Here is a 12,058-nt window from a genome sequence, read left to right on the forward strand (position 1 = left end):
CTGACGCCCTAGGGTAGTTGCTTCCGTTTTTTTTCATTCAGTATCTGTGTACCTCAATGATCTTTTTTCCCCACCTTCATTTTTCTTTCTTCAGCGGCATCTGCTAGCTCGTCTACCCCTGTTCCATTGTCTCCACCAGATAGTGAGTATCATTTTCTTCATCCATCTCTCTGCAGGTCGCTTTCCAGCAGCCACAGTTTGTTCTGCCTAATGTTATCTCCTTCACCAGGTGATAATTCAACTCAGTTGGCGGAAAGCAGCGTCGGGTTTTAGAGAAGCAGATGAGAAGAGAAACAGGCATAGGGCTTCTCAGATCCATGAGGGGCAGCCTTCCCTGAAGGAGAGGCGAGGGAAAAGCATTGCTCTGGATAGAAACCCCTGCAGGCAGGATCCCCAAGGCAGCTTCCCTGGGGTCACCCCTGTCCTCAGGATTCTGAGTGGGCTGGATCAAAACTCGTATTTGGAGAAGCCAAAGGAATTGACCAAGAAAAATGTCTCCTCTGCAGGGTCATAGAAAATGTGTTGGAGTGTTTTGTTTTTACCCTTCATTTTAATTGGCACAGTTGGATACAGACATTGAAATTAGATAGGGAGGCCTGTAGCTTTCGCTTTATCCATAAATGCATACTTTTCTTGTAAATATTTGTGGGAAAATAAACAGTGTCTGGCAGATGTGCCTGGCAGTAGGCGCTCAGTCAAATCGTTTAACCCTTCACAAGTGAGCCTTGTTTATCTCCTCTGTAAAATAGGATGCGTAGTCACCCACGTCCTGCCGCCCTAAAGAAAATCGCAAACATTTTAATGTTTATCAAGCTCTGCTTTACCCACCTGGGATCATTACCACCGAGCCAGCAGTAATGTCAACGGGTCGCTCTCAGGTTTCGTCATCCTGGCTAAGCCTTGCTCATTTCCGATCTAATGAATGTTGCTATCCTGTCCTTTTGTTCTTCTGAATGTGCAGGAGTAGAAGGGGCTCCAGGCTTGCCACTGTTTGGAGTTTTGAACCTAGCTTTCCAGGGAGGAATAGCAAAGTAAGACCACAGCTCAGTAAGACACAGGATGCAAAGCCAGCGTCTGCCCAGAGTGGCAGACAGCAGCAAATGGGCAGGCAGGGTGGCGCCACCTGGCTGGCTTTATTCTCCTTGATATATCAGAAGCCCCTGCAGTTTGAGCTCAGACTCAGGAGGTGACTCAAGCCTCAGGCTCAGAAGCCCTCTGTCACCATCTGTTGACTCAGAAGCATGCCCACCGCCCCATGCAGTGCTTTTCCAGGCACTGTCCTGTAGCAGACGGAGTTCAGGCTTTGGAAGTAGACAGACCTGGGTTCAAATCACAGCTCCACTACTTCCGCCTGAAGCTCCATGACATAGGATAAGTCACTAAACCTCCCCAAGTCTCAGATTTCTTACCTCTAAGGTGAAGAATGGATTCCACTTACCTTTTAAGTGTGAGAATTAAAGATTAAGAGTGAAGAACACAAAACATACTGCTCAGAATTTAGCAACTGGAATTAATAGTCAGAATAAATGAGAGTTATGTTATCTCTTGCTGCGTGAGAGCCATTTGTCAGCAAAATCTCTGATCATCTCTTTTAAATAAGTATATTAAGGTATTTTCAATATGTATATTAAGGCCCAGCATGGCGTCTCAGGCCTGTAATCCCAGCACTTTGAGAGGGCCAGGGGCTGGATTGCTTGAGGCCAGGAGTTCAAGACCAGTCTGGGCAACATGGTGAAACCTTGTCTCTACTAAAAATATAAAAATTAGCCAGGCATGGTGGCATGCACCTGTAATCCCAGTTACTTGGGAGGCTGAGGCAGGAGAATCGCTTGAACCTGGGAGATGGAGGTTGTAGTGAGATGAGATCGCACCATTGCACTCCAACCTGGGTGACAGAGCAAGACTCCATCTCAAAATAATAAATAGATAAATAAATATGTATATTAATATTGATAACTCAGAGAAGAGAGTGAGAGAATACCTCCTTCACCATCTTTATAATGATGCCTACATATATATAATATATACACACCCATGTATATATACATATATAGCTATGAGTTTAATTTATCTCCATTCTCTCCTTCACCTTTCTGTGCCTTTTCTGTCTGTCATGTTTCCATAGCAACCTGGCCTCTTCCTGCCCTTGCAACCACAGAACCAGCTAGTGAGTACAGGGCTGAGCTGCTCCAGCCAGACCTCTGATCGCTTGTTGTAGAGCCGACTTCTAGGTTACAGCGCTGCCTGTTGTTTTCCCTTTTATTAAAAGCAACAGTTGTGAATGCATGAAGGCTCCTAGCCTGGTGTGGTTTCCTAAGCATGCTGTCTGCTTGGCCAAGAGAGCAAACCAAGCATCAGCAAAAGAACGGGGGTGATTATTGGAAGAATACTCCGTGCATGAGGAGGCCTTTCCAAATCGACTCTCTAGTTAAAAATAGACAAGAATTAGGGAAACGCTGAGGACACAAAAGAACAGCATCTCCTTCCTGGCTTTCGCTTTACTGTCCCTCCTTCTGAAATACACACGCTCATGTGCGTGTTAATTTAGCAGTAGAAAAAAGACTGAGAACCAGGGAAGGAATAGGAGAAAATGGCTGCTTGGGGAAAGGGAGAGGGTGATGCCGAGAAGGAAGGAGCCGCTGCTTCCTGACAGCATGCCTGGCTTTGTCTCCCTGTATGCAGAGCACAGGGAAAGGAGAGAGCTCCTTCCTGCTGTCTCCTTTCAGGCTCCTGCCTCAGTGCTAGAAAAATGATGGGCAGAAAAAGCCTAATCCAGGCTCCCCCTGGGTTGAGAGTCCAGATGAAAGTGCTGGAATTTATCTCTTGACAATAAAGTCAAGAGCCAGACTGTATCCTCTTTTTTTCAATGTAGAAAACATTGCACAGAATCGCTGCTGTAACATGTTCCAAACTGGTCTTTATAATGCTCTAATGAAGTAAGATGTGTGTGGAGGACTTGAATCCCCTGGAGAATCCATATGAGTATGTGTGCATGTTTGTAGTGTTCAAGCATCGAAGCTGTGTGGGAGTTTTAGATTTTATAATATTTCTGGTTGCACAGAAAAAAAATGGCATACATCCCATCAAGCAGAACGAGAAGGCAGAAAGCAGGTATGCAAAGTATAACTCCAGCTCCCAGGGCCAAGCTTTCCAATACATAATTGAACAGAGAAGAAAAGAGTTTCCTGGTTCTGTGTGTTGCATGAAATGGTTCTTTTTTTTCTACTGCAGAACACAGCTCAGGGTCTGCTTTCTTGGTGTTCCTTCCGTGTGTGTGCTGTGATGAATTTTAATTCCTGATGCTTTTAAGGTTTCATTTTGTCAGCAGAGCAGAGCCGATGACAATAGGCTGTGCTCGCATGGGTTTAATTCAGAATATGAGTTTTTTTTTTTTTTTTTTACATTTGGAAAAGGAATGCAGCTAACAGCCTCCTTTCTTATTCTACAGTGTCACTCCTGTCCTTTTTCAGCCTGGTGCAATGTGTGTCCAGGCACAGTACGAGAAAGCTACGTAACGTATTTGCACAACTGTGTCGCATTTAAGGTGACTCACTGTAGGTTGGTCCTCTCTGTTAGTGAAACACAATCTTGGCTCCAGATTTTGCCTGAAGAAGGAATTAGGTGTCTCTCCCCTGACATGTCTTTAATTTTTAAACATCAGACATTTCTGCCCACAGATAAAATGCTTAGTTGTGACATCCAAAGGGAAGAAAGTTTGAGTCATTTTATTTTGAACCACTTGACTACTGACCCAAATTGTAGGTCCCAGTGGATACTGAGATAAAGGGAAGATGTTCACAATTGGGCAGCAGCCTGAGTTTAGCATGAACATATTTCTCACCAGTAAGTGAAATGTAGCACATGTGAATTGCAGTGGAACTAATAGCAGAGTAGCTATCAGCATGTGAATATCCATCGATCATCAATCCATCAATGGGGTTGAAAATAAATATCTCCCAGTTTTGCCTGTGTGTGTGTGTGTGTGTGTACCCATTTATAATTATGAGGGAATAAAGATATTCTAAATAAAACCAAAGGAGCAATTGCTTAGTTGTATATAGTCCCTGAAAGTCCCCTTTGGCAGGAAGGTACCGGAATCTGTGTAATGCCAGACAATAAGAAAGAAGCATACATTCTATCAGCTCACAGTGGCAAGGGAAGAGGTAGCCTGGTTAAAGCATTTCTCTCGGGTTATTTTTAACCAGCAGTGTTCTTTACACAGAAAGGTGTCTTCATCTGCCTTCTTTGCCCTTCTCCCTCAGCCTCAATTGGCAATGGCCAAAACATCCCCTGGCCTCTTAAATTTAAGGTCAGAAACCCAAAATGCCTTTTAACAAGTCAAGATCACTCAGTCACAACATAGGACCAAAAGGAATGCTTTTACATCTACACAAGAAAAGTGTTTTTTTTTTTCATTGTAAATCTCAAATTTATGTCTTAGTGCAACCACAAGTCTAAAGATACAACTTTAACCACAACAGGTTGGGTGCCGTGGCTCAAGCCTGTAATCCCAGCACTTTGGAAGGCTGAGGTAGAAGGATCCCTTGAGCCCAGCCTGGCCAACATGGTGAAACCCCCATCTCTACAAAAAATAGAAAAATTAGCTGTGCGTAGTGGCACACGCCCGTGGTCCCAGCTATTCAGGAGGCTGAGGCAGAAAGATTCCTTGAGCCTGAGAGGTCGAGACTGGAGTGAGCTATCTTCACGCCACTGCACTGCAGCCTGGGTGATGAGACGAGACCCTGTTTCAAAACAAACAAAAAACTTTAACCACAAATGGCCAAACATTTGCTTAATGTCAAACTCTCAGCGCATTAGGCCAAAGGTACAGTTTCTGCTGTTTAGTGTCAGCACAGCCATTGTCTCAACCATCAGAAGGAAACCTATTCCCTAGTCTGCGCTGGCCTCTTCCTTTATATGGGTCTTGACTTTAGGGAGGCTCACCGAGGTCTCAGGAATAATACGGGTTTGTGGAGAAAGAAGTGAGATAAGATTATCAAAGCCACCATCTCTGGCATGCATCCACCCAGCCTCATTCAGCCCATGCTCCCCTCTTCCTTATGCCACAGGAAACATGAAATGACGCTTTTTGATTTAATACAATCTTTTGTTCTTCTAGGGCACACAGCCTTCACCTTAAGATTCTCAGGACTTTTCCTTGATGACCCATATTCTGTTTCATTGCCCTTGTTTCCCAAGGATGCTGAGACATTTCTGGAATCTGTGGATAATAACTTGCTTTTTTCTTTTCCTTTAACAGTCTCCTGGATTGACTTTGGCATCTGGTTCCCGACAGCAACACCTCCCCATTTCAAAACAAGTTTACATGCTCCTGATGTGGTATTAATATGTAGTGTTGCAGCCGTAGCTAATGCTTATTGGTGTTGTTAACCAAATGCTCTTTATGATTTATTATCCTGTTTCTGGGCAGTTTTGCTGCCCTCCCAATGTTTCCTATATATGCTGCTAATTTAATTTAATTTCTCCTTTTATTTAGTCTGTGATTTTGTTGTTGATTTTTCTCCCTGCCCATTGTTTACATCAGTTTTTAATTTTTTTGTATTTTCCATGTGACCTCCTCCACTTTCCTTTCAACCAATCATGTGCGTGCGTATCATGTGACTTTGTCATGTGGCTTGCATGGTGCTGATGATGTCGTCCACGCTGGTGAACAGAAGGTAAAACTCTTTGTTCTGATTAGTGAAATAAATCTGGGACCACAGCCTGGCACGTAGGGCACACCCATTTCTTCCTGTCTCAGATTTCCGAAGCAAAGCCATTTGAGAGATTCCCTCTTGTTCTCAATTCACATCCAGAATTCATCATTCCTTGCAAACTTGACATGACAATTTGATATCACAACAACCTTTGGTTTGGTATTTTGCTTCAAGAAATTTGGTCACACAAACTGTTCTCTACAGTCAACCCACATTAGCCACAGCACAGTTTGCAAACTGAATTTTTACCAGATGGTTCATAAAAATTATTTCCCAGAAAGGTGTCTGGCAAATTAGCTTTATAGCATTGTTGTTTAACTTTATCCGGTAGTTCTAAAGACCATAGTTGTTCTAAAATGAGTCACATTCCTGTGAAAATGTTTACAACCTTGAAATGCTACAGAGTGAAATATATCAATTGCAAAGGTTGTATTTGTTCAAAACCCAATGAGAGTGCTTCATAAAATTCATGCACATTGAGGACTTTCTGAAATAAGAGATTTAAGAATTCGGATTAGAGCAGTTTGGCTGTGATTACCGAGGTGTCACTTTTTAAGAGTGGCCCTCCCCCAGGGAGGGGGAGAAAATCAAAGCAAAAGTCACTTGATAATTACCATGACTGGAGATCTCCGTATAATCAAGAAACACATGATTGACCCTTGCAGCAAAGGAAATAAAATTATAGCCTAATTAAGTGCATAGCAATGACAAAATAATTAGTTAATATTGTGACTGTCACAACCTCATTAAAACATTTCTCGCTTACCAGAAAGAGAGAAGGAAGCCTCTGCTCACAGCTTCCCTCACTAAAATCAAACACCTATTCAGAACCTGCCCTTTGAGTCATATGCATTCAGTTTTCTCCTAACTGAAATGTTTTACTTCAAATCACACCCTGAGACATGGGCTACATGGATCACGAAAGCAAAACTAACACCAGTAACCCCCGGTGTGCCCATGCATGCAAGGGGTCCCTGTTTGACCTCACTTCTCTGAGAACTGATTGGGCGACATCCACACAGACAAAACCGTCAACAGCTGGTCTCGCATGTCCTTTGTTCCTGGTCTGTTCTTGTGTTTCGTTCTCCTCCTGTGTGTTCAGCCCTGTGTACCTTCCCTCTCGTTCACCCTCCACATTTCCCATCTCTGAGCACCTCAGCTTTATAGGGATGTCAGCTTGGCCCCAGTGTAGTCCCATTTACAGCCAGACTCCTGAACTTGCCTATGAGCCATCCTCATTTCCAAAAAGGAGATATTGGGTGTTGACATTGTACGAAATAAGGTGGGATTGTCCCAGAAGCAGAACATCTGATAATCTGATGTAGTCCATGCCAATAAATTGGGCTTACCTTTAAAAATCATCTGGATTTGCAAGTATTAGGACAGAGAATATAGAGAGCTTAAGATTTTCTAAACTACAAGTCCTACCCAAAATATTATATTTTCATGATTTCCCAAAGGTTGACCATCAGCAAGACTAGACATTTTTCAGACTTGTGATGACTGTTCGGAAGTTGATATTCTAGAAAAAGATCTGGGCCTTCCCCATGAAATCTTAAATGTGAGCAGTTACTGGATGTTGAATTTGAAACCTATTCATTTCTTTTTAAAAAAACAAGTTTGGTCATTTCTGTGCAATGCTATAATTTGGAGCGAAACAAAGCACAATGTTAATAAGGTAGACACTAATTCACTCCTCTAAAGAGAGATCTCTTCCAGACATTTTAAGCCAGGGCAAGAAATGTTTGAAGATGTTTTCTGAAGTTGCCATAGAAACATTCCTTAGCAGTCTTCTTGGCTGTTGATAAAAAATGTGGACAGTACTAAAAAAAAAAAAAAAAAAAATCACTGAGGGCCTTAGAGAATTCCAAAGCTGTGATTACCCCCTCCTGGAACTGTGTCCTCATCCATGATAGACCCTCTCCTGCCATCTGCAAGGGGGCAAACTGAGGACTTATTCAGGTGAGCCTCGTAAGCAGCAGGAACTGGCCTTTAACAATAAAAATTTAAGGGAATGGAGAGGTCAGGGCCAATAAAATTCATGGAGGAGAGCAATAAAGCTTAGTTAAGGACAGTTATCACCTCCTCTCCCTGGGTATTAGCAAAGATTTAAGCTGAATTGGGCCTAAATGAGAAAGGTGAAAGTAAGCGGAGGAGTGAGGGGGGACTTCCTGCTGTCAGTGGGTTGTACACCCAACAATTGGTGACATCTGATGTTCCCTGTCCACCTTGCACCCCCTCAAAAAAAGAAAACTGCCTGGGATATGCGTAACATAAGCTGGATGCTCCATCTACCTGAGTTCAGTGGGGCAGTGTTTACAGAATCCAGCAGCACTGCATGAAGTGTGGCGACTCAGAAGGAGAAGGGAGGTTATAACAGGGATTGAGCGCCATCCTTTATGGTTACTTGGCCCCTGAGCCTACGGGGCTTGGCCTGTAGAGGACTGTGACAGATAAGCTTAGACACCTGTCCCAGAAAAGAAGAAGTGAGGATGCAAACTTTGATTTCTAAGGTCATGGCATCATGTCCCTGCAGGGCTTCCTCCAATGACTCCACAGAGCCGTGGCTTTGTCCACCAGCTACTGAGGACTCTGTGTAAATGGGACTCCCCACCAGCAGCATGCGTGAGATGAGAAGCCCCCTGCACCCCTCTGTCTGTGTGCTGCATGTCTGAGCATGACTCCCTCCCCAGCCATTCATAATGATATTTTTTTTCTTTAGCTACTGACACTGACTCGTACTAGGAAATGCTGATTCTGATGAGCTAAGCTCTTTAACACCCACTCTTCCTTCTTAGATTGAAAACATCACTAACCACCCCTTCCACTCCCTCCTTTATTTTTTTACAGCTGTGTGTCTGGATTGCCACGATCTCTGGCAGGTCGACACAGACTTTTCACCAGGGTTTCTGCTCTAATTGCCTTTACCTCTAAGGATTCCCTGCACTGGAGGTTCCCAGGGTAGAGAGTCAGTGGGAAGGGGCTGAAGGAAAAGGCAGTGAGGTGTGTCAGCCCAAATCCTGTGGGCAGGGGCTGTGGGCTGCCGCTGGCCTTGGAAACTGACAGTTCCCTTAGGGTCACCAGTATGAGGGCTGAAATTCCCCAGGAGCCACATTCTTCTTCATAACCAATCTAATGTCCATGAAATAGAGCTGAAGACGGCCACGAGCCCCCCTTGTGGCCTTGGAGGCAGGAGCCGAGTTAACTGTTGGTGATAGCAGTTATTTCTGTCATAACTTCCTCAGCCTGGATCAGCCCCATAACCACAAGCCATACCTTCCTGGTCATATTTTCTTTTTAGGATGATGAAACAAAGATAATTGATCAATTAATCTGTTGGTGTTTTCATGACACCCGCGAGAAGGGAACTGGTATTTTTGTGGTTCGGTCTGTCAGAGCTCATTGGTTGCTGTTTAATTTGTACTTCATGCTGCCATTTACCGCCCCACCCCAACACGCACTGTCACATTCATAATTCCTCAGGAAACTGGTGCTGGAAAGGATTTACAGACCAGATGCCTTAGTGAGTGTGGCCGCAGGGAGCTCAGCATCCTTGCTCTGCAAGCTGGGAACTGGTCATACCCACACTCACTCATTGTGTATCCCGAGGCTCCCTGGAGCCAGGGACTAGGATGGCAAAGATTCTGGTCACTCAGGCACAAGCAAAGCCCTAATGCTGAAGACAAAAGGGTCCAGGGAAAAAAAAAAAAAAAACTTTACTCCAAAAGCTTCGTCTAGCAGGAACAATGCCAAAGACAAATTAATACCCACCCTTACACTGCCAGGCTGTTCTTCGGGATTGTCCAAAAGCCACTCAGCATCCCTAGAATAGCCAGGTAGGTTACCAAAAGAGGCGCCAGGGAGGATCTAAGAATGTATGCAACATAGATCACACCCGATTCTTTTGTTTGGTATCAAGGGCTAAGAGCTTTGTTTCTTTAGTTTCAGGAAAGAGAGTTAGTGGTCTAATAACGCTAAATCCTGATTCCCTCAGATAATTTGCTGATGCCCTAAGGACCAACCACGTTTCTAACCTCTGGATGTAATTGTAATGTTTCTGACTTGGAAAAAGTAAATAGGCTTCATATTTGAATAGCAAAGTCATACATTTTGGACTTTTCAAAAACTAAGAGTAAAAAGGTATATATAACACAAGTTTCAAATTGCTTGGAAGAAATAATCACCCAAATGAGGCAGGAGTTAGGATAAACAAAATGAACAGTATTTTTAAAACTAGACAGTCTTATTTGATAGGAAAAGTAAAAGATTGTAATGCAAGCCCCACATTTATCACGGGTTTATGCTCAGACACCTGAAACTTTGTGCAGATCTCTATGAGAGAGAAAAAAAAGTGGATGAATAGAGAACACAGATGGAGGGCTTTTTGTTTTGTTTGGTTTGGTTGTTTTGAGGCTGAGTCTCACTGTCACCCAGACTGGAGTGCAGTGGTGCAATTTCTGCTCACTGCAACCTCCACCTCCCGTGCTCAAGCAATTCTCCTGCCTCAGCCTCCTGTGTAGCTGGGATTACAGGCACCACCATGCCCAGTTAATTTTTTTATTTTTTTTTAGTAGAGACAGGGTTTCACCATGTTGGCCAGGCTGGTCTTGAACTCCTGACCTCAGGTGATCCACCCGCCTTGGCCTCCCAAAGTGCTGAGATTACAGGCATGAGCCACTGTGCCCAGCCCCAAATAGAGGCTTCCTTGAGGATGCCTGTTTGGCACCCCAGCCTTTCATTCAGAAGACACAGCTAACTCTTGGTGTTTGGGCTCCTTTGAGAGAGAAATAGAATGTTGTTTCCTGCTAAAATTCACCAATGCTGTCCAAGTACCCTGGATTTGCTACTATTTTTGTTGTGGAATTCAGATATCCAGCCGGAGTTTTCTAATTCCTAGGGCTTCTGCTGATGAGAGGAAGGGCATAAAGCCGATTCAGATTTAAGAGTACAGTAGCACAGTAATTACAAACAGAGAACCTGCAATCGGCATAGCCAGAAATACACATTTCAATTATGGTTTCTAAGAGAGAATTTCATAGGACCTGCCTGTGATATATCTGACTGTACGTGGCCTCTATGGTACGTTCTTTCTTTCTTGGGTTCATGATTCACATCCTGCTAGAAAATAACAGAACTGCACAATACTTTATATTTGTTATTGGCAAAGTTTCTTTTTAATGTTCCATTGGTGTAGTCTTTACATAATGCATTTTGGGGGGAACATTTGACTCATGGCTAAAGCTAAACTCCAAGGGTGTAATTAACCCCAGGGGTCTTCTGGGAGCAACCTGCCGATTGCTGCTGAATCGCAAACCAACATTTACAAATAATTACAATATTGGTTTTACTGAAATTACTCATAATGATTTCAATCAGAGCCACCATCTCAGAACACAGTGCACATCAGGACTCTCTCAGGCATTTCTTCTGCTAATGTGCTCGATATAGCAGTCAGCCTCCTGAACAGAAAGGTCCTTTTCTCCCGCCACAGCCCCTCCCTCATCAGGCATGGCTTTGTGCAGAAAGCCTAAGAAAGTTTCTCTAACCCCATTTGTAATCTTTAAGAGAATTCACTGACAGTGAACACTGGAAGATAAGACGCTTGATTAAACAATTGCTCTTTCCATATTTTCATGTACTCACAGCAAGTTACAGAGCCACCAAATGGGTCCAAATCTCTGTGATATTAGTTGAATATGATCTTCGTGTAGAAATACTGTCATAGGCTGGGTGCAGGGGCTCACACCTATAATCCCAGTACTTTGGGAGGCCAACGTAGGAGGATAACTTGAGCCTAGAAGTTCAAGACCAGCCTCAGTAACATAGTGAGACCCCATCTCTACAAAAACTTTAAAAATTAGCCAAATTAGCCAAGTGTGGTGGCATGTGCCTGTGGTCCTAGCTACTCCGGAGGCTGTGGTGAGTGAATCACTTGAGTCATGGAGATTGAGACTGCAGTGAGCTATGACTGTGCCACTGCACTTCAACTTGAGTGACAGAGCAAGACCCTGTCTCAAAAAGAAAAAAAAGGTCATAGGAAGCATTATGTATCTGTCCAAGGGCCCCATCATCTTTTAAAAGAATTAATCATAACTTAGTTTTTTCATCTGGCAAACAAAATTGTGTCTTATTTACCTTTGAGGCTTCAGTGCCTAATAGACTACCTGGGACCTAGTAGATACTCAGTACACGTCTGTTGAATAAATCATAGGTAGAGCACTCTAAATAATAAACCTAAATTTTATTTTATTTTATTTTTGAGACAAGATCGCACTCTGTCACCCAGGCTGGAGTACAGTGACACGATCTTGGCTCACTGCAACCTCTGCCTCCCGGGTTCA

General features: G+C 43.5%; 1 protein-coding gene across 6 annotated transcripts in view; it reads left to right on the forward strand.

Moving 5' to 3' along the window:
* Positions 1–12,058, forward strand: part of NCAM1 (neural cell adhesion molecule 1) — a 313,732-nt gene that overhangs the window by 276,238 nt on the left and 25,436 nt on the right. For 3 of the 6 annotated variants that reach the window (XM_011977015.1, XM_011977016.1, XM_011977018.1), the window contains one exon: positions 5,676–5,678. In XM_011977015.1, the coding sequence (XP_011832405.1) occupies positions 5,676–5,678 (3 nt within the window). Of the gene's footprint in view, positions 1–94; positions 143–2,125; positions 2,168–2,612; positions 2,616–5,675; positions 5,679–12,058 lie in introns of all 6 variants that reach the window. The other 3 variants (XM_011977017.1, XM_011977014.1, XM_011977019.1) reach the window with 3 other exon arrangements.

This window comes from Mandrillus leucophaeus, unplaced genomic scaffold (assembly GCF_000951045.1).
Source record: "Mandrillus leucophaeus isolate KB7577 unplaced genomic scaffold, Mleu.le_1.0 Scaffold172, whole genome shotgun sequence".
NCBI classification, from domain to species: domain Eukaryota; kingdom Metazoa; phylum Chordata; class Mammalia; order Primates; family Cercopithecidae; genus Mandrillus; species Mandrillus leucophaeus.